Source organism: Amblyomma americanum, chromosome 3, assembly GCF_052857255.1.
Source record: "Amblyomma americanum isolate KBUSLIRL-KWMA chromosome 3, ASM5285725v1, whole genome shotgun sequence".
NCBI classification, from domain to species: domain Eukaryota; kingdom Metazoa; phylum Arthropoda; class Arachnida; order Ixodida; family Ixodidae; genus Amblyomma; species Amblyomma americanum.
Window position 1 is genome coordinate 187,780,134 of NC_135499.1, and position 26,486 is coordinate 187,806,619.

The 26,486-nt window shown below is 50.8% G+C and overlaps 1 protein-coding gene across 1 annotated transcript in view; it reads right to left on the reverse strand.

Annotated features, from left to right (window-relative positions):
- Positions 1–349: 349 nt before the first annotated feature.
- LOC144123541 (uncharacterized) overlaps positions 350–26,486 on the reverse strand; it is a 28,249-nt gene continuing 2,112 nt past the window's right edge. The window contains exons 2-8 of the mRNA XM_077656358.1: positions 25,356–25,560; positions 16,378–16,458; positions 13,833–14,084; positions 9,608–9,965; positions 5,366–5,636; positions 1,336–1,698; positions 350–692 (exon numbers count right to left, since the gene is read on the reverse strand). Coding sequence (XP_077512484.1) covers positions 476–692; positions 1,336–1,698; positions 5,366–5,636; positions 9,608–9,965; positions 13,833–14,084; positions 16,378–16,458; positions 25,356–25,520 — 1,707 coding nt within the window. The 5' untranslated portion in view covers positions 25,521–25,560 and the 3' untranslated portion in view covers positions 350–475. The remainder of the gene's footprint in view (positions 693–1,335; positions 1,699–5,365; positions 5,637–9,607; positions 9,966–13,832; positions 14,085–16,377; positions 16,459–25,355; positions 25,561–26,486) is intronic.

Here is a 26,486-nt window from a genome sequence, read left to right on the forward strand (position 1 = left end):
GCCCGAGCCTTCAGTTCAGCGTACCTTCTTTTTCTTAATCTTCCCATTTTTCTTTCATTGTAGAAAACGGCGCCGCAGTTGATGTCTTCAATATATATCGCGCTTAGAAGTTAACCCTTGAAGTCGGCGTAGTAGCACTCGCCATTTAAGGTGGCCTTCAAAATCGGCATATCAGTGGGCACCGCTAGAATGCAGGGTAGCTCTAGTTGAACAACACGCTTTCTTCGCACAGTGGCTCTAGGGCGTCGGCTCTTCGTGGAATGCGAGTGGAGTACCAATAGAGAGCTGCGCAGGAGTCAAATATTTAGCTGGCTGCGCAGACTCAGCGCTCAGAAGACGCGTCATTAGCTTCGCCACTGGTGGAGCCGCCCTCCAGCACCAAGCTCCGCGATAAGCCATTTCCTCTGCCAACAACTACGAGCTGTCTGCAGCTGTGATCGCCGCGCGCGCACGAGCGTCCGCACGGCCGGATGCACTATCTTCTGCCCAAGAACTCTTTGCGTGGTCTGGTCGTTGTCTGCAGCTTCTTCTTCTTGGTGGTGGTAGGTCTGGTGGTGGTCCTGGTGGTGGGAGGAGCGTTCAGCTCGTCGAGCGCCTTCTTCAGCAGGATGCTGAACTGGTGCAGGTCGCCTTCCTCGGCTGGGTTCTCCCTCAGCTCATCCGGGTACTGTGTGGTCCACCTCTTGGCGGACCTGTGGGCGGACCACGTTGGGATGAGCTTCATTGCCAAATACTGAAGCAGGAGTCTGCACAGGCAGCGAACGAACACGACAGCATGCCTGCCTACTGACTGTACTTTAGAGAATAGACTGTACACTAAATACGCCTATACGGGAGTAAAAAGGCAGTAGCGCACTCAAATTGTATAAGACGAAGCGTGCTAGAGGACAGCCCGCTCCCATTTTCACTCCTTTCTGCGCAGACAGCATCAAAAAGATTGTAACGTTCAGCGTGTTGTACGGCGCAGAAAAATGGCCGAGTTTAGCCCGTATTTCGTGCAAGACGGTCTGAGTGACTACTGCTCTAATCAACACATGACTCTTGACACAAGGCTGCTCGCTCGTGTCTATATATATTATGCCCGTAAAACGCAAGAATGTGCACTGAGTGGTGTCTCGTCTCTCTGTTTGAAATAATGTCACGTCCAAGAGAAGGAAAGTGTGGCAGGGGGCTGCAACGAAGTCAGTTGGGCAGCCACTCTGTTACCGCGCACGAAGCCAAATGAGTGACAGTCGAGCAAAAACTTCGCACTGAAACCGCGTGAAAACTGCTCCTCTGCGCTTCATCGCAATGCAGCTGCGTAAAAATTCGCGCAGAGGAACACGCGGCGCTCACTTGAGGCCCCTCGCATTGCCTCGGCCCCTGAGCAGGCGGTCGATGTCCAGTGCCGGGTTGGGCACGACCAGACGGACGGGGTCCTGCTCCTCCAGCTGAGCCGGTTGCATCGCGTCCTGTCCCTCTGCCTGCTCCAGCTTCTCTTCGGTCTCCTCCTCCTCCTGCTGCGGCCCCTTGGCCACGGAGTCCAGCTCCCGGATGGTGCGCAGCACACGCATCAGGTTTCCGGCCACCTCCCGCTTCAGCGCAGCCGTCTCGGCCTCGTACTCGGGGATGCGCCGAGACCGGGACGCATGCTTCTCGCCAACCTTGCGCTGTTGCCCGTCGCCCGCTTCCGACGACGACGACCCGCGGAACCACGAGCTGCAGAAGCGGTGCAGGGGCGCCAGTTAGGGCAACGCGTGCTACGTCTCGCTTGGAAGAGGCGGTGCCCCATTGCGGTATATACTAAGGGTACCAAGGAACTGCTAAGCTTAACTGACGGCGTCTATGGTTTGTGGTGGTTTGACGTCCCAGGGCGACTCCGGCTATGCATATGGGACGCCGTAGTGAAGGGGTAAGGAAATTTCGACCACCTGCGGTTCCTTAACGTGCACTGACATCGCATAGCACACGGGCCTCTAGAATTTCGCCCCATTCGAAATTCGACCACCGGGATCGAGCCCGCGTCTTTCGGGTCAGCAGCCGAGCGCCGTAACCACAGAGCCACCGCGGAGGCCTAACTGACGGTGCGATCCCGTCAACGTCACGTGCATTAATTAGGGAAGCCCGATCATGCTGCCCTTAGTTGGAACGTTGCGCATCGTTCGAATAAACGTTCATCCACTTCAGGCTCGATTTCTTGAGATTCGACGCTAATGCGCGCGGTATGCCGAATACGCCGGCCATAAGGACCAGCAAGAATCTGACGCCACAAACGATGCTCGTTTTTGCAGTACGCCACACAGACATGGATGTCTTCCAGCAAGCAAGGTCACCGCAGACACCCGAGTCGCTGCTATGGAGTTCGAAAGCAGCCAAGACAGAGCCAATTTTCAGAGACTATGAGTAAGCAAAATTGCATTGAAGGGTTGGCAGAGGAATGGGAGAGGGGCTAGGCAGAGAAGAAAACTGGCCTTTTTTTTATATGTTCGTAAATAGTGTCCCTTTGTCCTTCCTCTGCAGTTCTTCTTGCTGTCCTCATCTGTCCCTTTATTCCTGCTGGCCGAATCTCGCGTGCTGTAGATATCAGATAGCAGCTGCCGCGTCTGGCAATATATTTTCCTTTTTTTGGATTTTTTCATTAATAAATCACTACTACTAAATACACTCGAAAAAACAAGCCGCATACTCATCAGCTACAAGCGTCAACCGGATAATTATCTCTCAAAAGCTCCGGAAGCAAGCTGTCTAAAGAATTTTTGTCATTTGAATTTAAAACTCTGAGAGCGTTTCCGTCCGCGAATGGTGCCAGAGCAAAGAGAGAGATAGGGTACGCTTCAAAGCGCATCTCGGACCTCGTCTGAATGCCTCAACGGGCTGAAGGTCGACCTCTCATAGAATTTTTCGCTTAAAAGCAAGCAAAGGAATCGCCGAGCTATTGCCATATTATTGCCATACTTAAGAGGAAACACGCCAGCGCATGGCTGTCCCGCTTCGAGATAGGGTGCCTCGATGCCAGCGCGGAATGGAGACAACTTAAGCGACGTCGCCATATTGAATCACAACTGGCCTCTCCCATGTACCGCGAAATGCTCGACTGGTAGCCCAGTGTAGCTCTCGCTGCAAAAGGCCGTTCAAGTTAAAGCACTTTGAAGCGCGCCGAGAGTACGAACGGCGCCGTTACAAACACTAGCGCCGCTGATCCCGTGTGATTCAATATGGCGGCGCCGCTGAAGTTGTCTCCACCCCGGCATCGAGGCATTCTCCTTCGAGAAGTGCTGCAGCGCCGCCGAGAGCCGGTGGCGAGATTGGGCGGCACCGGGCGCATGCGCCTTTTCCGGCTGTCGGCGGCAGCGTTGCACGAAGCCCGGCGGCCACGCGTTGCCATGTTTTCTCTAAGTCTGGTGCATACTATACATATACATAGTTTGCACAGTGAAAGTATCATCCGACGAACGCAGACCGCCTCCCTGTGCGAGGGAACGAATGTAAATTGAGCGCAGCTTTCGTGTGGCGCGCATTGAACGTGCAAACTTCGACCGCGAGAACAGCCAGCATCGAGTATGTGGTGCGCGCTTCATAACTGGTAAATTCGCAATTTCGACTATCGAGTATGTAGTAGCCGTGAAATACGGAACGCGTCACTGATTAACCTGAATGTTCTGCGCCGAAATGGTGACCACCCGAGTAGGTTCTCCTTGGGTACAGATTTTGCACGACACCAGCGCACGATGAGACCCTACACAGCGAGAAGTGGCGAGCTGGGGCTCAGAAAGAGCATGCCGAGGCCGACGCGGCGGGGACACCTATCGAGCCGTGCGCCTCGATGTTCTGTATCGAGGCAGCCTAGCCGTGCGCCGATCTTGATGCCGCCGCAGCTGACGGCAGAAATAAACGTTTCTGTGAACTGTGTTTTAGCAGCACAAAAAGGAAACTAACATTTACTGACAGTGCTATATTAACGCCGCGAGATAACTTCACCCAGCTTAAGAAGCTTAGAGGTAAAGGAAAAAGGTTTGCGCTGAGCTCTGAAGCAGAGCTTCGTCTTCGTCGAGCTGCGTTGCCCCTACCTACAAACTAACCAAGGAAACGTACGATTATAGCGATCTGTGCACTTTCACTCGAGAGCCACAAAGTAACTGTGGGCCCCTCATGCAATGTCCCGCCTGGGGATCCTTGAGGTTCAAAATAAATAAACGCATAATGCTACCGTCCGTAAAGAAAGCTAACATATATGCGCTCTTCTCTGCTTTCAGTCGTGAGGGGCCGATGTTCTCTCGCTGCCGAACCGTTTGATCGCACCGAACGTGCGCTGCTACGATCGGTCCCGATTTGTAGCCCTCGTGGAAGGAATGCACATTCGCAAGATAAGGTATTGCCACCTAAAGGGCCCGGCCACAGCACGTAACACCTGCGTTTATCCCTGTCTCGAAGCTGTTCGTATAAGCAGGGACGCCGTATAGCTGCTACCTCGCTGGCGTGACGGCACCTGCAAGTTATGTATATGCACGCAGAGTATCGCTATATATGCGCCAGGGAAGTGGGCCGTGCGACGCGCTCTCCTGTGTGTTTTGTGAAGACCGGAACGCATCTCTCTATCACTGATTTCGCCGACGCGTTTCTGGACAACTCGCACAGCCAACCAACATCGGCTTCGTTCAAAGCGCCGCTGTATCAAAATATTGCCACACGCCTGGCCCACGCTGAGCCACAAGGACTCAGTCGCGTGATGATAGCTCGGGCTTTTGGGATTGAACTCCAGGCCCTCCGAGGTCCCACTCTTCGACTGCCCTCCTCCTGGTTCGTGACACCACCGCTGTTGGTGTCCTGGGAGTGAGTACTCCACTTGGGAAATTTCGTCACCTTGTCGACTTGTCCAACAGCGATGCGAGACTTTTTCAATGACAGTCATATCTGTTTTCACCAATATTTAGATCTACTTGCCGCGAAACTTTTTTCTGTCTTTCTGTCGACCTTCTTATCTTTATGGCCTTCTCCCTGTTTTGGGTCGTTCCTTTAACGGAATAATAAGGGCTACCTGGAGTAAGATTCACAGGTAACAATACCACTTTAAAGGATACGAAAGCATTTATTTTTCTCGGTATGCCAGAGCAAACATATTAACAGTTATGCACATAGTAACGGGCCTTGAGCCAGACTCTTTATTATACAAAACTTTATGTAGAGTGCAAGTATACCCTCTAAACCTGCTTTATTCTGATCGCAATCAACGTTGTGCTACTTTCAGTGAGCTGCCACTGAGCTTAGCCTATCTCTGTTGGTCGACAAGCAACGAGGTTACCGAGTACACGTCATAGACTGTAAAGGAAACAGCGTTTCCGAGGCCTCATGAACTCTTTGGTGCAGTTTACTCCCACAGATCCCTTACCGGTGTTCCGAAACGTGGTGCGAGGCATTACGTTCGGTTTCCGTGCCGTTGCTGGGGTGATGCTTTCTCAGGGGCGACAGTGGCTGCAGCGGCGGGCCAAGATTGATGAGCTCGACCGGCACTCGGCGGGTCCCCGGCACCTCGTGCAGCTTGATGACCACGTACGGGTGGCCATGCAGGTACGGCTTGGGAGTCGTCGACGTGGTCGTTGTTTTCGTCGTCGTAGTAGAGCTTGTCGTCGACGGTGGTAGTGCTTGTTCACAGCCAATGACTGCATTAAGTCGCAGGGCAAGTTTAGTAACGACGGTGATTGCACTGTGCGAAACAACGATGGGAAAAGTACACGCGCGCGACACAGACTCTCAGTCGGTCCCTCACTGACAGAGGCAGAACACCCTGACACGAAGCAAGCTTACGCGTTCCCAAAGCATCCATTGTTCTTTCACCGAGTCCATCTGAAGCGGACCTTGCCACACCGTAAGTCTCTACCAGATTTGGCTACATTCAAATGAGCGCACTGCAGGTGAACTTGTATACTGAATTATTTCCGCCACGGACCTTTCGACTAAAGACGAGCGCCAAGCTAAGGGGGATATTAATCAGAGGTGGCTCAAGCCTCCTCTCTCATCTGGAAAAAATACGCGGCTGGCTGTACAGAAGAAACTCTGTTAAAGAAAAAAAAACGCCTGATGCGCAGTGCTACGAAATATCATCTTCGCACTTTAAATGCATATGTCGCTACAACTGTTCAACGCTGCTAGTGGCATAATGTCTTCTTCTGTACTCAGTGGCGCCACTGAGTCGATGGCACCCGGATCGTCTATGCCTGCCCCACTAAACACATCTAAGGAACCTGATTCGCTGTCTCGCTATCTACTCTACGAGAGATACTTCAGTAAAACATCGCATGAGAAACCTATTTAGAGAAAGTATTGTAGCGTGAAGGTGCATTTACAAAAAAAAAGGAAATATCTGCAGGTCAAGACAGCTAGGTGAAAGCGGCGCCGAGTACGACAACCGCTCGTCGTCTTCCTCTGTCTGCACCTGTCGCTGAGACACAACACCCCGGACACAAAAACACCGCCCCAGTGGGAAGCGCCCCAGCTGCGCTGCAGAGTCTAAGAACAGCACGAACAACATCAGCGGCCAGGTGTACGGGTGACATTGGAGGATCGAGCGCGGCAATCTGTCAGGTCGCGTCGGTGACCTGCAGACGGAGCACGCGGTAAGGGCATGTCAGAGGACAAGAAGTGCTGCCCGAACACGCGAGATGAGGAAGGGCGAGCCCGGAGAAATGCGAACTTCCCGATGCCGGTGGTCGTAAGACGACTCCTAAATAGGTTTGTGAGGTGGAGAGGCTCGCCACATTGGCTACGCGATCGCAATTCGCGCGTACTGTATTGATGTAGCGGCAGCGATGTGCTCAGGCACCAAGAGCAATGTATACCTGCACAAGTGAACATAAAACGGCGAAAATCTGGCGGTGTAATGGTCGGAATAAGTGCGGGCGTAAATAACATGAGGTAGAGCAATGTCCCAGTCACTGTGGTAGGCTGGATACATAAAGAGCACAGGTCATTGGTCTGACGTAAGATCATCGGTTTGAGGATGAGACTCTGTGGACAGTTTGTACCGGTAGCAACACGACCGGAGGATGTCATCGACAACATCTGAAAGAAAGTAGCGGTCTCAGTCGGTAATTGTCGCGGAGCAGCATGGAGAAGAGTAACACCTTGCAGATGTAAATATGCAACATCGGTAGAACAACTTGTGCGTAACGGACACGGTATAGCGTGCCTGTTCGCATAATCGTACCTCGTCGCCTGAAGGCGGTCCACTTAGTCCTCCAGCTGTACAGGTATAGAAGCGATATGAAAGGGAGCGCGTGGCCTCCGCACTTCGTGAAGCACTGCCGCCGAGAGCCGACGAGAATGGGCGCGGCATGCGCTGATACAGCAGCCGACCAAGTTTAGTGGGCATGTGACTGCTAACCATTTCAACCGAGCACCGCCACGGTGCCTTAGGGGTTATGGCGCCCGGCTACTGAGCCGAAAGACGCGGGTTCGATCCCGACCGCGGCGATCGAATTTCGATGGAGGCGAAATTCTAGAGGCCCGTGCACTAGTGGTCTTGGCGTCCGCTTCGGCTGCGGGAGGTGGTTGGTTCGAAACCCACCGCCGGACACCCCCCGGTAAAAATGGGTACAAGCCACCCCCGGCCCGGCGCCCGGCTTCTTCAGGGGAGTGTGCTTGGAGGAGGCTCCGCAAACCCCGCTGCGCCCCTTCGGGGGCAAACCCAGTTTCGAACACTCAGCCTGCAAAGGTGGTTCGTGTTTCACTCCCAAGTGAAGAGTTCGACTCAAGGCTCGTACGCTGAAACCAGCGTAACCAGCGCTGACATCAGTGTTCTAACACTAAGGTCCTTCGTCAGAAGCGATTCAGAGTATCACTGCTTTCTGGCTATCCGACCTTGTGAGAAAAAAAAAAAAGCCCGTGCACTGTGGCGATGTCAGTGCACGTTAAAGAACCCCAGGTGGTTAAAATTTCCGACGCTCTTCACTACGGCGTCCCTCATAGCCCGAGTCGCTTCGGGACGTCGAACCCCCATAAACCAAACCAATTCTTACCGGCTCTAGGCGGCAGCGCTACGCGAAGTGCGGCGGCCGCGCGTTCCAGTGCTCCCCTCATATTGCCTCTATCTGTACGTTGGAAAAGGACCTGGAAGGTCAAAAGCAATGCAATTAAAAGGTTCGGGAAGAGCGTCAATAGGTCGAAGGCGACCAGCAGGCAACACAAATCGATTTTTCCTGCGCCGACACAGACCACAGTAGGGAATCGAGTGGTGTGGCACAGACCGGGCCAAGAGAAACAGCGGCGCACCCAGTCGTTTGTGCGTGACATTACAAGATGGTCAGTGATCGGCAGGTCGTGTAGTTCCTTGGTGACCGCGGAACGGAGACACTGTATCACCTCAAGCACCAACTTAAGCCCTTCAGAGTGGACATTGCGGCACTACAAAGCTCCTTGGGCAGACATTCGGGTTTGTGGCGTTAAAGCCTTCATGACCATTGCAATGAGCGGTAGTGGCGCTGTTCGTCGGTGGCGTTAAGAAGGTCTCAAATGGCGAAAAAAAAATGGCGCAAACTCTGTATCAATCAAGCCAGGCGGCACAACAGTGTTACGTCACAAGTTCCCGTCGTGGTGCAGACGCCCACACTTGTACGTGAAGCTGGACGAATAGCCTTGCAGTAGGCGTGAAGCCCAATGACCAATAGTTTAGAACTTCTACTTGGGCTAGATGGTTCATTGCACTCGAGAAAGGAAAACAGTAGCGCCGAAAAACACACACACACACAGCAGAAGAACGACGTAGGACAAGTGACACAGGACCAAGTCGTCCGCTGGATACTTTAAGCGAAGCTAGCAAAGACATGGTGGTTGGCCATGGCTGAGAAATTGTGAGCGAACAGCGAACGGTAGAGTTTGTCAACGCGCACACAAGCGCCAAACACTCCAGTTCAGTGCCTTCGGAGGCGAACAGCGTCGGCGTCGTTGGGACTGGCGCAGGCAATGACGTCTTCATATGACCCTGCTGTTGTCGGGATAACGTGGCGACTTAATTGACGAGAAATAGCGAAATCGTCTGAGCATGTAAAAACGCACGTATCAATATGCCTAGAAATATTACCTTTGGTAATCAAGAGAAAGTGAAAGGCAGGCGCACTTTCTTTGCCGCCTGCAGCATTTGAAGCGCGAAATGTTCGAGCAGAGAGTGCAGCGTCGCCACCTCTTTTCCCGAAGCCCCGCTGCAGCTGCATCCCCTTCAGCGCTGCACCCCGCTGGTGACGCCGCTGAGTTGTACTGCATGGTGGCATGCCTACCACAGGTAGCAAAGACACCTATGCTAGACAAATGTTTTTTCTGCCCTGCACCTGGTATACGTTGGGCTGCAGCAATTGACCTCAACTACACTGACTACTAGCTTAACGCGCACAGCTCACCATAATTGATAAATAAAACGCATAGATAATCATCAATTAGCACCCCATATCGACCAAGAGTGACTATACAGGTTAATCTGCAAAGGCATTCGCTCTTCCTCATCGCACTGAGATTGAACTTCAGGGCGTACACGCAGCCGACGGATGATAGGCACTGCAGGATGGTGTGCACGTTGCGTCCTCTGTGGCATGCACATGCAGGCTGCGCCATTGTAGCCAATTGTGGGCTATGAAGGACTCACCTCTAACCGTGGTCGGCGCGCAAGTTGTCGTCGTCGGCTTGCGAGTCGTTGTCGACGTCGTCGTCGGCTTGCGAGTCGTGGTCGTCGTCTTCCTCGTGGTGGTGGTGGTGGCCCTCTTGGTCGTCGTCACCGCGGGCAGCTCGCAAATGTCGGCGGGAGCCCTGACCGGCGGGTCACGACTGGTGGCCTTCACGTGCGTAGGGTGCGCCGTCCTGTAGACGGCGCTCGACCTGCTGCCCCAGAGTCGCGTGAGTGAGGTGGATTTGTCGTCTGGTTGGCCAGTGCCGTTCGCCTGGTGCTGTTCCCTGTGCTGTGCCTCCTGGGGCATGTAGTCGCCCTGCTTGTACGCGTACTTTTCCTGCGTGGTCGGGGAGGGAGGGGGGGGGGTACAAGGAGAGCCAGAAGGTGGCGCTCTTCTGAGTGGAAATTTATGCAGTCTCACTCTCTAGTACCGGGCGGAAAACTGCAGGCTGCAGCTCAATTGTGTTCCCGCCTTGCGAGGGATTCGCTTCTTTCAAGAGCGTCGGCACCCCTGGCGCTGCCCAAAAGAACGCCTTCGAATAGCCACTACTGATGCACAACTCTTTGTAATCGGCCCCCTCCACACAAAGTATAAGCCTCAGTGCGTACATTACTTGTGGCACTGGATAGCTGGTGCATTTCGTAGCTCCTGTATTAATCGATCCTGCCATCCAGCGTGGCATCCTCAGACGCTGAGGCCAAAGCTGTGTCGTGTCCCGCAACTGGATGGCTTTCGTCGCGTCGTACTGTGCGCTCAGCGATTCGGAGCCGACCGAGCTCCGGCTGGACTGAGTCGCCTGTCTTTGTGAATAAGTGTTCATGTGGCAGAGGGGTGTCGAGACGACCGATTCGTTCGTGCGGGCTGCATCTACTCATACATGCTTCTGGCCCGGTTGACTTGAGGCACGTCGATGAACAACAAAACAGTGGCGTAGTTTAAATTCACTTCTGAATAAAACGTCCAAAAATACTGTAACGGAAATACGTTATGCCGCTGAAACATTTACTGACCCTGATAATATTGCTCATGCATTTAGTAATTTTTTTTCGATCCACCTCGGATAACTGCGTGGACCCATTTTACAAGTTATGTTCCGCGTTCATTTTTCATGTCGCCCACCTCGTCATATGAAGCGCGCAACTATTCTTAATTTAAAGCCTACAACTTGCGGCCTAGATAACGTCCATTTACATCATGTCGCTGAAGATATCGCCGATACCTGCTCTTATTGCAAATGTAATTTTCATGACTGGCGTGTTCCCCACGAATTAAAACAGAGTAAAAGCATCCCCGAAAAAAAAAAAACATCCTTATAAGCAACTACACGCCTATATCCATCGTCCCTTTATTCAGTTAAGTGGTAGAAAAAATAATTGTAAAGCTTCTCTCTGACTACTTAAACAAATTTATTCTATTATCGCCTAGGCAGTTCGATTTTCGCCAGGGATATTCTAATAACTTGGCCTTAATAGCATCATCCTCATCAGTCTGACTACGTCCACTGCAGGGCAAACGCCTCTCCCATTTCTCTCCAATTAACCCTGTCCTTTGCCAGCTGCGCCCACCTTATGGCCGCAAACTTCCCAATCTCATCCGCCCACCTAGCCTTCTGCCGCCCCCTGCTACGCTTGCCTTCTCTTGGAATACACTCCGTTACCCTTAATTAGCAGCGGTTATCTTGCCTTCGAAGTATACATACCCTGCCCAAGCCCATTTCTTCCTCTTGATTTCGACTAGGACGTCATTTACACGCGTCTGTTCCCTCACCCACTCTGCCCGCTTCCGGTCTCTTAACGTTACACCTATCATTTCCTTTCCATAGCTCGGTGCGTTGTCTTTAACTTAGGCTGAACTCTTTTCGTTAGCCTCCACGTTTCTGCCCCGTAGGTGAGTGCCGGTAAGATACAGCTGTTGTACACTTTTTCTCTGGAGGGATATTGGTAAACTGCCATTCATGATCTGAGAGAACCTGCCCCATATGCGCTCCAACCCGTCGTTATTGAATTCACCAAAGCATTCGATACCATTGATGATGACATTCTTTTAAGCGAACTTTCTTCATACGACGTAACCGGTCCCGCACTAGAATTACTCGGACGCCTATATGAGAGTAAAAAGGGAGTACAAGCTGTCCTCTAGTGCACCCCCTTTTATAAAATGGATAGCGCCAGAGGACACCTTACTTACTCTTTTTTTTCCTTTCTATTTAGAGTGTATTTGCTGAACCGGTGCAAGTAGTGGTCATATCATCAGATCATTCCGAATCTAAGTTAGTTGGTATAGGTGTTCCCCAAGACTCCATGCTCTGCCCTCTTTTATTTTTAATTTACATTAATAATTTACCTTCATACGGCTGTGTTTACCTCTCGTAATAGAATCAAAGCATTTACCGGACAACTTAACCACGACTAAGCGCTTTTAAAGGTATGGTGCCAAAATAATAAACTGATAATTAATCCTCCCGGGACTAAGTACATGTTTTTAGTTCGCGAAACAAGTATCGAAAAAACACAATGCCAGTTTTAACCAACTCTCAAGAAATTCATCCCAGTGACCTTTATACATTCCTCGGTGTAGAGCTTGGAACATTTTTGAAGTTTACTGCTCTTATTAAACAAATTATGTAAAACACTTCATATGGTTTACGGATTCTTCTGAAAGCACGTAACTATTTCGGCACTACTTCAGCATTAGTTCCTGGAATCTCGCGTAACAGACTCATCAATCTCCTCTAGAACACACGTGAAATCAAGCTATTTAATTCATTACAAATAGTCATAATGCTCATGTCAGTCCACTTTCCAATGGTCTGCATATTCTTCAGATTAATTTGCAATTAAAATTTAACTTGGGAATCAGTGCGTTTGAGTTAGTCTTTAATAGTAATTTGCTTTATATTATCGGTAAACCTAGGCTAAATAAAATCCCAATATCACGCGATTTTTTCTACACAATAACTTTCTACTGCCAAAAGTACGTACTAAATACGGTAAACAGACAGTTGGATTTGCAGCAATCAACCACTGGAAGAGCCTACCCTTCACCGTTAAATCCTCACCGTCTCTTACTTCGTTCAAACGGTCGTTTCGTTCCTTCATTTTTACCGAGATATCTTAACAAAGAACATTGCAATATGTTATTTTCTTGCTGGCTGTGTTTTTAAATGTTTTTGCTGCTGTTGTATTGATGTTTACTAATTGTTATTACGGTTATTGTTTGTTCTTTCGCTGTAATTGATGTTTATTCCTTGCGCAGCAAATGTTTACTGAGTACACCTACGTTCTCACAAGAGGTCCCACTAGCATTCTGCCCCGGTACCTATTTCTGTAAACATACTCCGCTGCATTAAAAAAAAAATCGTCCTGGTCCGGGGATTGAACCCGGCACCACCTCTGTGGCGCCTGCAGTCGCTCTAGCAACGAAGTTTCTGTAAAGGCGCGCTCACACTAGCGGGAAGCTTCCCGCACCGGCACAGCGTCAACGTCGAAGCTGCCTCGCAGCTCCTCAGAATGACGCTCACACTGCGCGCGTTTTCTCGCTGCGGTTGTCTTGGAATGTGGAGAGAGGAGGCGCTGAGGGAGGACCCGAACGAGCAGAAAGAGAAGGGGATAGTCACGTGACACCAGAGAAGACTGGAAAGCGCACCCTTTTCTCGCGTCGTCGATCGTCTGCTAGCTCCCCTCCCGTCGCCCTTTTTGTCTCGAGGATGGCTGGTTTGAGCGATAAGCTGTTGGCTACGGTAAACGTACTTATACTTGTTTGTTCGCTGCTTCTGCACCGTCACTTCTGCACCGTCTCAAGTCGCATGTTCATGCTGGCAAAGAAGCCGCCGAGTGCCCGGCCGGCCGGCCGGCCGTCCGGACGCGCGCAGACTCCGCCTCCGCCGACGGCGTCACTGAACTGGGACCGACGTCACGGTTCATGGTCGGCGCCCATTGGCTGTTCTCGTCAGTGGCACGGGAAAAATAGGTACCGGACCCATCGCTCTGCGGGACGGCAGAGCAGGCTGTCCGCGGGAGAAAAACCGGCTTGCGCGGGAAGCGGCACGCGGAAAACGTCCTGCGTTGCGCGTTTTCCCGCTAATGTGATACGCCTTAAAAGCTGGATAGCTTTCCTCTGTCTTGGGTGGATGCTAATGAGTGCCTAATTATAAACGTGGGATCCCCCAAGCGTTAGACTGAAGCGAGAGACACCGTTGCGTACCACTCCAGTGGCGTTCGTTTTTTCCTGCGTCCCGCGGAGTTTGTTCTTCACCCCCGCGACGGCAGGGTGGGTGCCGTTGACCAGGCGGAACTTGACGATGTGCATCTTGTAGCGCTGGCCGCTGGAGTGGCCGTCCCCTGGCGCCGCCTCCCCGCTTCCTCTGGGGCCCGTGTTCACGCCCATGAACTGCGCCCGGCCGTCGCTGCTGCGGCTGCGCAGCTTGGCCGCGCCGCCGCGCTTGAAGAGGTAGTCCTGCGAAAGCGATATTCCCGCTCTAATAGGACGTCGTCCTTCGCGCAGCCTTGCGCAGGCAATGCATTCGCGATCAAAGCCGGGGTACAGCCTGCAAACTGAAATGTCTCTCACATGAGTAACGGCGCGACAGACAGGAACAGACGAAAACACGTGTGCTGTGTTTGTGTCTCTTCCTTATAATTGTCCCGTCGGTCGCGCTGTTATTCACGTGTCATGAACCAACTGGCCCGGCAAATTCCAATCCTGGAAAATGTCGCTGTGGGTTGGCAGGAAAAGCGAAGCGAAGTTCAGATACGGCCGCCTCCCACTGACACACATTCATTCTTCATTTTCCTTTTTTTTTCGTTTAATTTTATGAATGCAGTGGAAACGCATTCCATATGGTCGACTCGGACTTGGGTTGCAGCCATTATATTGGTATGTAAATTAATTAATTAATTCGTGGTTTCTCGCCATGACTCCAGCCTGCAACAGGGAAACGCATGGAAGGCGGTCATTGGCTGACATGGCAACGCGATGACGCTTAGTGCATTTGTCTTTCAGTTTAAGCTGACTGCTCAATCGTATGATTAGTTTTGCACAAAGGAATGCATTTGCCTGTATTGCTTAATCGATGTGGGGAACCTGAAACCTTTCAGGTTTTGTGCGGACGCCTTACTTTTCTCTCATCCAGTGAAAGAGACAAGCTCAAAGGGTGCGACCTGCATAATTACTAATGCTTGTGGTCGAGATGGACAAGAAGCAGCACGGCCCTCGGCTCAGCAGACTTGTTAGATCACGCGAAGTCGACACTGCTTGTAACGCGAGCATCACTGCACGTGCCTCTCGGGTTTGTAATACTATCTTGAATTACGCGTTACCGAGTAATGTTCACTGGACGTTGTCAACGAACACAATGAGGGACACTAATTAACGTAGCCGTTATCGCTTCGGCGGTGACTGCGTAGATCCTGCCGAGAGTGGGCCACCTCTATCAGTGGCTTGAACTTTCAAGGCAACCACTGCGAAGTAGCGATAAATTCCAAGTGAAATGAAACTGATGGTCATGTTAACCGTTGTTTTGTTTTGTTTTTACAAAAGCTTTCATAACGCCGTTTTTTTTTCTTTTTGTTCTCGGCAGTTAGTGACGGATCGAAGAGGAAGCAAGCATGTCTCGAAGGGTTCAGGAGGAAATCTTGTAATCTCTGTTCGCAACCAATAATGGGTTTATGCAAAAAAAAGAAAAGCCACTATCTGTTCGTTCTTTTTTTTTTTAATTCAACGGAGTGGACCCAGACCAGCTAAAAACAAATTCTTCATCGTTCTGTTGTCTTCCCAGCGTCCGCTGACAAAATTTCCTCCGAACCCGGGGGTATGCCTTCGTCATTCTTTTACCCCGTCTCTTTTGAAGTCTTATTTCGGCGTTGTACCCTTCGTGAAAAAAAAAAGTAATAAATGTGGTCTTCACCGAAGAAATCTCCTAACGACAATGCTCCCGATTGGGGCATATGTTTCTGAAAGTGGATATTGCGTTAGGTTAAGAGCTTGATTAAATGCAAAATATCAGCACTCTCTCAGTTTGTTGCGGCGCTGGCGGAGTCTTTTCATGGCTGGCAAGTGTAGGGCTTTGTACGAGACACTAAGTGCGCAGAGACGCGTTGGCGAGGGGTGGAAATAATCTGCGCTCTCACATGTCCCGTTAAATGCACCTTGTTCCCGTTTGAAGTTACGCGCAGTTGAGATATCCTTGTCGCTTGAGTGACTCGTACAGCCTCCGTGCTTTAGCATGCGGTAACTTCCGCGCAGTGCGAAACAGAACGAGCGTGAGCCTTATATTGCACTCTAAACACTAATCAGCCTATATAGGAGCCAAAAGTGCGTAAGCTGTCCCCTAGCGTACTCCATTCTAGGGGCAGCGTACGCTGCTCAAGTTCACTAAATATACTGCTCACTAAATACACGGAATACTTACTCTTGGCAACGGACGCATATTCCCACTGCTAAGCGCAGTAACTTTGTGCAGTCAGCAATGGGAGGGGGCTTCTAAAAGCGGCACCGGAGGCCTCGAAGTTAGCGGGGGTTAAAATCTCGGTAGAAATCTTCGTAGCTGCTAGAACTTGGCATGTATTGAAGAGGGAATTCGTCTCCGTTGCAAACGCAGGTATTCCGCATTTTCGGTCACTTTGGACAGCATACCCTTAAAGGAAGTGCGCTAGCTAGAGGACACCTTACACCCTTTTTTTACTCCTTCAGTGTACCGGCGTTATTATTCCCCCCTTTTTCTTTTTGTGGCCCTCCGCTTGCGTCGCACCTTAACGAAGTCGAAGAGCTCGTCGTCGTCTTTTCGTTCTTCGCTCGCAATGTGCCTCGAAGGGTCCTTGGAGAGCACCTCCTGGGAAGAGGAGAGAACACGACGGGAGTACTGCACTGCAGTGGACACGCTGCTGATGCTTTGCTATCGGCCTTTCCTCTGCAGTGCAATAACTTCAATCAGGCGGAGCAATTGCCAACAGGCCACTCACTAATCACTATAAGAAGGCCCATTATTCGTGGAGTTGTGCGTTAGCAGTCGCATTCTCTTTTTGATGCTGCTGTTGTTACGGACGTCACTGGGAACGACAGTATGTGATGGAAAAAAAAAAGTGACCTTATTTGCAATTTTTGCTCTGCATGAACATAATTCTAGGGGTCAGCAACAGAACTCGGGAGAATTTTAAAATAAATACTAGTACGTCTACGATGAAATGTATCTCTAACTGTTTGGGAAAGCCGTAGCCGAGAGCCACCCAGAGCAGCTCAGACGGCACGCTAAAGCACGGAACCAGCGGATACGGCGGCGTTTTTTAAGCTGCAACACATCAGTGCGCGCGGCACAGTCGAGCGTAGCCAAGCCTCCGATACTTTAATGAACACAGCTTCTCACTCAGCAGCAGCCGCTGTCACCGCCGTGCTGCCACCACTCGGTGGTTCCAGCTGCACAGTCCTGAGCCCCTTCTTTATATAATTGTTTTTTGGGGGAAAGGAAATGGCGCAGTATAATAATTGGTTTTTTTTGGGGGGGGAAAGGAAATGGCGCAGTATCTGTCTCATATATCTTTGGACATCTGAACCGCGCCGTAAGGGAAGGGATAAAGGAGGGAGTGAAAGAAGAAAGGAAGAATAGGTGCCGTAGTGGAGGGCTCCGGCATAATTTCGACCACCTGGGGATCTTTAACGTGCACTGACATCGCACAGCACACGGGCGCCTTAGCGTTTTTCCTCCATAAAAACGCGGCCGCCGCGGTCGGGTTCGAACCCGGGAACTCCGGATCAGTAGTCGAGCGCCCTAACCACTGAGCCACCGCGGCGGGGCAATCTGTCTCATATATCGGCGGACACCTGAACCGCGCCGTAAGGGAAGGGTTAAAGGAGGGAGTGAGAGAAGAAAGGAAGAAAGAGGTGCCGTAGTGGAGGGCTCCGGAATAATTTCGACCACCCGGGGATCTTTAACGTGCACTGACATCGCACAGCACACGGGCGCCTTAGCGTTCTGCCTCCATAAAGACGCAGCCACCGAGGTCGGGTTCGAACCCGGGAGCTCCGGATCAGTAGCCGAGCGCCCTAACCACTTAGCCACCGCGGCGGCCACTAACTATTTCCAATGCCTTCTCTATACGGCATGCACCGACAACCAGCCCGTGTACGTAAACACACCTCACCCCTTCGCGTGGCGCTAGTCAGTTAGTACCTTAATTGGCGTCAAGATAGACAACCGACTTTCGTGGCTTCCTGTGGCAACAAATTTGTGCAAGCAATTGCACGCTGCAGGCGAGGCCTCCTCGTTAGGGGAGTTCCTCCTGTCTTCCGAGGCGCTCTACGCCCTGCCGCTAGGGCAGTTTTTTTTTTTTTTTGGGGGGGGGGGGGGGTGTTTGCGCAAAGCACAGGTCAGCGCCACCTAAACCGGCACTTGCACCCGCTCTCACTGCACCACATTGCGCGGCTCCCGAGTGCCGGTTCCTTGTTGCGCCGTGCGGCAAACTTGTCTCGAGAACTTTTCGGTGCGTCACCTGTGCCGCAACACCTGCCACCGCGTCCGCTGCACCTCCGCAGCCCCCGTCAAAAAAAGGCGCTTCTCCCGGGAGCTAACGCCAGACTCCCCACCGGCTGCAATAAATGAAGATCTGTCAGGTGAATTTACACAGACGACGGATTCGTCCTCCATAACGGAGAGTCAGCGGAGAGGAATCGGCGCACAAGCCTCCCCGTGCGTTGCAACTGCTTCTCGACTACGCGCACTGCCTTTTTTTTTTTTTCGTATGCGTAGCCACCTCCTCCTTTGCACTTGCACACCGCGCTGTGACGCCCCCGCGTACTGCGCGGATCCACACGAGACGTAGAGGCAAGGAGACACCGTTTGACTCAGAACAAAAACAAACATATCCAACAATTACATGTTAACGAGTGCATGATGCAGCGGCTGAGGTGCCCAAGCTTACAAGCTGCGGCGTTGGCGTCGGAGTCAGAAGGAACGGAGGGGCTGCGGAGTGGACCTTCATGTAATCGCAGTGCTAGCAGACAAGGAAAACAAGGAGGACACAAACACACACTTGCGCTGATTTTTTTCGGCACGGATCAACAGAAAACACGGAGAAGGAGCCCTTTGTACAAGAAATGAACTCATGCAGGGTATGTTGCTGGGCGAGTTGGTAGTGATCGAACATCATGGAATCGCGGCGCTAGCAGACAAGGACACAGGGAGGACACAAACACACACATGCGCTGAACTGTCTACTTTGTCACAGCGCATGTGTGTGTTTGTGTCCTCCCTGTGTCCTTGTCTGCTAGCGCCGCGATTCCATGATGTTCGACAACTATACCAGCTAGCACAGCAACTACCCTGCATGAGTGGACCTCGTTTGTTCGCTCAGGCTTGTCTTCTCTGCGATGGCGTGGGAGTACAGCCTCGCCAGCGGTGCCGCCTTGCTCGTCAACAAACTGACTGGCTTTTTCGCGCTTTTTTTTTCCCCGTCCCTTCGGGCGATTCTTATTTGCGGGCTGCGGAGTCTTTCTCGCCCTCCTCTTAGCGCCGGCGACTGCTGTGTCCTCCGTCTTCCTCCCGCATTTTGCCACCGGCTCGGGCCTTTTCTCTCTGGCCAGCGCCACTGTCACTCTTGCCAGGGGGAGGGTGCTTGACCAGTTGATTACTTAAAGATGACGGCCAGGCTGTCAACCTTCAGACCTATAATGAACCTTGGCCCCCGACACCCGGAGATTCCGGGAGCCATATATAGTCTGTCGTTCAAGTGGGTCCGGGGTTCCACAAAGTGAAGATGTCGCCGGAGATAGCGACTCTCTGGAGACGCGCAGCGCACTGTCACATAGCGCTCTACCAAAGCACTGTGTTGCAATCCGGGGTGCAGGATGACAGCGAAAATCGCGTCTAAACAAAACTCTTCATTTGGGCTGACTTGCGCTCACAATGGACTGAATCACTCGGCGGCGGCGTAGTAGCAAGCGTGCTCGACGGTCGTCGAACTGAATGCCCTCCGCTGTCGGCTGTGGTAAATTTGAAACTGATAGCGAACTTTCGAGATAAAGCGTGCAAAGTTACTAGAACATTCTGGAACAACGTAAAATCAGCTCTGCCTGGATGCGATCAATCGAGATAAATCTGGTCGCGTCTTGCATCGCAAACAAAGCTATAAATAAGCGGCGTACCGGAAGCTTTGAAGAATGGACAAACGAACACTACAGAGATTCGCGGCAATATTCTTACACCGTGCCCCAAGGTCATGAAAAAGCTGGCTTCTCCTAACACCTTTGCAGCCTAGTGGCGAAGGTCACTTTAGCGACCTTGAAAAGCTAGCTGTTAAAAAATAATTGATATAATATTCCTTGCATAGTTCCGAATATAACGCGAAGTGCATTATGAAGCATTGTTTGATGTCTCCCGTGAAATTTCGTGGATTCTTTATTCTCAGTCCGTGGAATTTAATATTTCGGCCGCAGAAAATTAGCGCTTTAAACATTGCTTCGATCGTTTCACAAGTTGGCCGAGTAACCGCGTCAAAGCGCCTCTGACCTGCACGCGACAAGCACACACATCAAACGTCTAACATTTCACACGTAGCGTAGCTCTGCCTTTGAACTTGCCAAGAAAGCACACATAGCCACGCTCTTAAGCGTGAATGGGAATTGGATCTTCGTCGCCAACCCGCCGCGGTGGCTCAGTGGTTAGGGCGCTCGACTACTGATCCGGAGTTCCCGGGTTCGAACCCGACCGCGGCGGCTGCCTTTTTATGGAGGCAAAATGCTAAAGCTCCCGTGTGCTGTGCGATGTCAGTGCACGTTAAAGATCCCCAGGTGGTCGAAGTTATTCCGGAGCCCTCCACTACGGCACCTCTTTCTTCCTTTCTTCCTTCACTCCCTCCTTTGTCCCTTCCCATACGGTGCGGTTCAAGTGTCCAACGATATACGAGACAGATGCTGCGCCATTTTCTTCCTCCCAAAACCAGTTATTATTATTATCTTAGTCGCCAAGTTTGTGTGAGTCAAACTAAGTGCTGATTACTTCCTGGCGCCTTCTGTCGACGATATGAGGAGTCTCGTCAAGCACCCTTTTCCAACCACCGATCGTGCAATGCGACAGAAGCAGCTGCAGCTGCCGATTCCCCAGCATATGTGCAGTCAGGCCGGAATGAAACGCGAACAGCACTTGTAAGCAAAATAAAATATTCCACTTGTGCAGTTTCAGCTGCAATATACAGCTATCTTGTTTCATGTTTCTGGGCAAAGGTTCTACCGAAGTACGCACTGACAAACCGGTTTTAAAGCAATGGCTCGCCGCAAAGTAGATACAAAAGTACGGAATATGCGTGTTCGCGCTTCATTCCGACCTGACTGTACATGTTGCGTATGTTACCATGCCGACCCCCAGTCGTCTCATGTATGCGCTCGAGAAGCCCCACGTAGTGTCAATCAGATAATAGGTCCCTGCATAAAGCTTATCCAAGCCACGTACACGGCAGCGGTAGGCCCGTAAGAGGGCAGGACATAAACGTTGTGGTCAGAAAACCTTGGTCCTGCACTCTTCACGCTATGTATGCAGGCTATTCACAGCTGCACCAAGTACCAAGTGGGCATTTGGCCCCAAAAATCTCAACGTCACCTCGACCTCAAAAAAAAAAAAATTTGGCGACCTCACTCAACCTCATCATCTGAGGTTGAGGTCACCCGAGACGCCCTCACCTCACTTTTCCTGAGGCCACTAATGACCTCACTCAACCTCACATCAACCTCAAATTTTGAGGTTGAGGTCGGCTGCTCGACCTCAGAAAACAAAAACAAAAACCGATTAAGAAATTTTTCACCTAAAAACAATTCTGAGAATCCTGTGAGACAGGAAACCCAAAATGATGATGGTGCCATTGTGATGACTAGTTATTACAATAGTGGCACTAAGCGGTCTGTAATTATTTAATAAGGTGTGTACAGACACTTTTTATGGCACGCAATAGGAGAAACTTGTAATCGGGGATGAACCCTTGGAGAGTTTAATTATGGCCTGAGGGCAGGGGTGTCCCTTACGCGGTTACCACTAGTACGTCGGACAAACTTTTTTTCATGAAGTTTGCTTCACTAACTAATTGATGATGATTATGGATTTTTATGGAGCAAGGGCATCTACGACCAAAGAGCGCCATGGCACAAGGTATAACTAATTGTAAGCTTATCAGTGTCAATATTCGGCAACTTCTTCGCGTATATTTGTTCGTATAGGAAGCCTCTCGCTCATTCACGCACGAACCGGCAGTTGACAAACACAGACCTTCCACATTATCTACCAAAAATCGGGAGGGCGAGGGTTAGGGGGAGGTATTCACGATACTCTACTAGATAATAGCGAATGCACCCCCATTTCAAGGTCCATATAGATCCCACGTTACTACACATGCGCGCATGACGCAGTGCGCACAGCTCGGTCCACATTATGACATTCGGATTGTCCAACAGGTAAACGCGCCAGTTCTAATGTGTGAAATACTGCAACGACCATTCGGCGATACATGCTGTTGACCCTCGAGTGATGACGATGATAATAGTCTATCTTTACGAGCCCGGGGAAGTCGATATACGGTTTTCAAATTAAAAGTTTCCAGAATATTGATTAAATATTGTGCATTACCAGCAACCGAAGACAATAATTCTGCGGGAAAGCAGGAATAATTGCAGCTGATAATTGAGGATATTGGTGTTCTTGGGAGGTCAAGACCTTCCCTCGTTTCCGCCACTTCCCTCCAGGTGGCAATGGTGATGGTTTCGAAATCCTGGGAATTCTCTGTTGACTCGATGATCCCGCGGCACTTTGCAGGAACGAGCTATATTACGTCTTCGGGCACTGTGCCGACTATTGAAATCACACGGGCCAAAACAACTGGCCTAGAGTGGGCAGCGTGAACCGCTCTCTCTGTCAAAAGCACCACGGTTCTCCGCTCAAATTTCGCCGCAGCAAAATCTTTTTCCAGCCCCCCCCCCCCCCCCCCCCCCCAAACCCAGGACAGGAAAAAAAAACGCCTAAATACTATACGCCTGCACAGAATTCTGGGTACCAACCAGTTTGAGACAAGCTGCTTTGAGTCGATCACTTGTTTTCCTTCAGAACTGAAATACTCAATGGTACCCCGGCATCCTCGAAGTTTTTTAGGCGCGACCACTGCGCGAGCATTCTGCGAAGCCGTTTGAGTTAAAGGAAAGATAACTTTAAATTAAAGATAACTGTGTGAGCAGTGCCTGGTCGTCTGCAAGGCAGGCCGCCAACCTAACTGATCCCATACGAGAAAAGAGAAAAAAAATGATTATAAACGCACAAACAAAATCGCGCACTAAAATCAGAAGCTAACAACAGTGTGTCCCATTAAACGTCGTATTAGAACGTTTGAAACATTGACTTGGCAGCGCAGCGCCAGCACGTAATCAGTTGTATTCACACATCTTCATTAAAAAAAAGTGAAAGGAATCAGCTACCAAATCATCATACATTCACTGTATTTTTGCATATTTTACCGCTGTAACACCGCTATGCTGGTACATTTGTCCCATGCTGTGGTATTTCGGCATAATATGTGAATTTCCGAAAAGGAACAAGGAACCAGAGACCAAATCGAGGTTGTTTGGAAGGATATAAAAGTGAAATTATATTTGCATCTGCTTGCATAATGGAACGGGAATAGATACAGAAGTGGGGTGAGATTCGAAAGGGGAAGACACCGATCAAAAGCTTCGACGGTGTTATACAGGTTTTTCTGGCTTCGTTCTGTTTTCATCGAATCTGCATGTCTCCTTGTTAGGAACTGCCTGAATCACATTCTCTCTCCTGTGCCGGCTGCTCCAATTTCTGTTAAGTCACCGTGTAATGTACAGCAGGACCCCCTTTACTCGACTGCAGGGCAAGAGCCGTGACGTCAGCGCCGGCAATAAGCATGAACACTAAGTAGTCTTGCTTGGGGCCATCCGCGCTGCGACGAATTTATAGCGTGCCTGCTGGACTGGACTTTATTTGCGGCATCAAACAAAGCTACAGCGGGTCAACGTGAGAGTTACGTGCTTTGCGCGCTTCCGGGAGTTTGAGCCGACCGGCAGGAAGCCGGGTGCTACGCCAGCGAGGCAAGGGGGAGTGATAGTGGCGTGCTGTGACAGTAACACGCCTTCCGGGAAGACCAAAGGGGTGCGTCTTCCTGTAGGCTCGGACTGATCGGACATTACGGCGCAGCACCGGAAGCTAAGAGGGAACCGTGGCATCCGGTTGTCCAAACAGGGGAAACCGAACACTAAGCGTCATTGCATAAACACCGCGGTGATGCGCTGCAACTCCGCTTCGGAAGCGGCACTCGACGGAGCAAGACATGGAAACTGCAAAAAGTCTCGACCTCAAAATTTCGGCCTCACTCAACCTCAAACTAACGCGTGAGGTTGAGGTCTGATTTGCTGACCTCACTCACAAAATTTCGAGCCGTCGCCGATCTCACCTCAAATTTACCTCTCGACGTGAGGTTGAGGTCGATCTCATGAGGTCGAAACCTCATGAGGTTGCCCACCTTTGGCACTAACAGTGCGTCAGTCTTTGGGCGAACCGTTATCCTGCTAGAGCTTTTAAGTGCAGTTGGAGCAAATGAAGGTTCTGTGCACATTTGGCGCTCAAAAATACGGGTGCCGTCTCTTGCGACAGTTTCTGCTGCCTTCTGCAGCTGTCCCTCGACAAAAAGCGTCGCGTTGAGAGCGCCGGAAAAGCGCGCAGAGCTGCCGACTGCTCGTCACCTGTTCGTCGTACGCCAAACCAGAACTCGATCGAGGAAACAATCGGCGGAAGAAGTCTGCTTTGTTTGGAAATTGACTCGATCGATTCCTGGCTCTCAAAAGCCACCACGGGTGGCTAACGCTTGGTGCCACGGACGCGCTGCACTGTCGACACCTCACTTGGCTTCTGCCGGTTGAGATCAGCGGAGCATGCCCGTAGCCCTCTGCGTTTCACTGTAACGGCGACCGCTTAAAGCAGCGCCGGAGACGAGCATGCCTAAATATGAGGCACAGAGATACCCTAAGCTGAAAATAATTAAAAGCGCTATTGTGGTTATTTGTTTGGATACTTTGTCGCAACCATTAGTCACCCCCGACAAGAGAAAAAAAAAACAGTTATTCCTTAGACAGTAATAGCAAAGGCACGTTAGCATCAGTTCTCCTTCGCACCAACCATTCGTCGCAGGGCCTAAGCAGTGCAGGTAGTCCAAGTTTACTTACTTAGAGATTAGGGTGCATGCACTCTAACCCATAAATGGCTAGAAGTGCTGCATGGACTAGTACAATGCCTGAATATGAGGCACAGAGACACCCTAAGCTGAAAATAATTAAAACCGCTATTGTGGTTATTTGTTTGGATACTTTGTCACAACCATTAGTCACACCCTACAAGAGAAAAAAAAACACAGTTATTCCTTAGACGCTAATAGCAAAGGCACGTTAGCATCAGTTCTCCTTCGCACCAACCATTCGTCGCGGGGCCTAAGCAGTGCAAGTAGTCCAAGTTTACCTACTTAGAGATTAGACTGCACTCTAACCCATAAATGACTAGAAGTGCTACATGGATTAGTACAATGGGGACTAGTTGCGCTGTCACAACCATTGCACCATCAAGGAGCAACAGTCAGACTAACTTCAAGGGAACAGGCTTTGTGTGCACATCATGGCGGAAAGGTTGCCCAAACGCGAGCTAGTTTCAGGGCTTCGCTTGCGACTTTGCAGCACGGGCCACGCCACCTGGTGCTCCTCGTAGACCTGGTGCTGCACGAGCAGGTACGGCCGTCGCCCGTCGCCTGCAGACTGCGCGGGCGAGGCGAGCAGCGCCATCAGCAGGAGCACGCAGCAGCATCGTGCGAGCGTAGCCAGCGGCCGCCACGGGCTGCTGCTCCTCGCCATGCTCATGCGCCGGTGCGGAGTTCTGCCAGGGGCAGCGTTGGCCAAACTGCGTGGAGACAGGGTTCATTTAGGGGCTCCGTACCACTTCGTCCCAATCATGGCGGCTACGCAACGGCTGATGAAAAGAAGGCGCGGCCGTTCGCAAAATCGTACGATAGCGCAAAGGAAACGAGAATAGAGGGCGCTTTACAACGCCGCTGGCGCCGCCACGCTGCCGTCTGCAGAAACTGCGCACTGGTGATCTGCTGGCAGCGAGGTGAAACCGACGTGAAGGCCAAAAAAAAAATGAAAAAGAGTGCTCATATCACGCGACAACAGAGCAAATGGGGCTTTTTATGTCGCCTAATGGCAAGAAATTACAAAGTATCGGTTTTCAAGCTACGTATTGGTAAATGTCTGCTGCGCGAATGGGACGAGGTCAGATAGTTGGAACACTTACTACAGGCACAAGCGCAGGAGTTCGACCTTCAAACTTTTGCGCGAATCAACCCGACAAGTGTTTACCGAAGTATAAGTAGAGAAGTGGGGTGTGCGTTCGCAGCGACCGCACATATTCACGTGACGCCACGTGAATGCCCCCTGGATAAAAGATTACAATAAAATAATCTAGGTTATGATCTCTCGTACAAATTAGGTAGAGTGGTCGTAGAGATGAACGAGGCTCCTGGGTTTAATATGTGCGGATGATATTGTACTATTAGCTGATATCCAGGAAGACTTACAGGCCCTGGTTAATACTTTTGCAGGAGGAGGAGACGTTCTATGCTTTACTTATACCGCCATGAAGTCAAATTTAATTATATTTAACGATTCCACCGATCAGGTGCTTACAGTACAAGGACATGAAATGCCCAGACTGGCAGAATACTAAAATCTCGGAATGTGGGTAAACGAAGGACAGACGTAGATGGTTTATGGTTTATGGTTTGCGGTTTATGGTTTGCGGTTTATGGTTTATAGTTTATGGTTTAT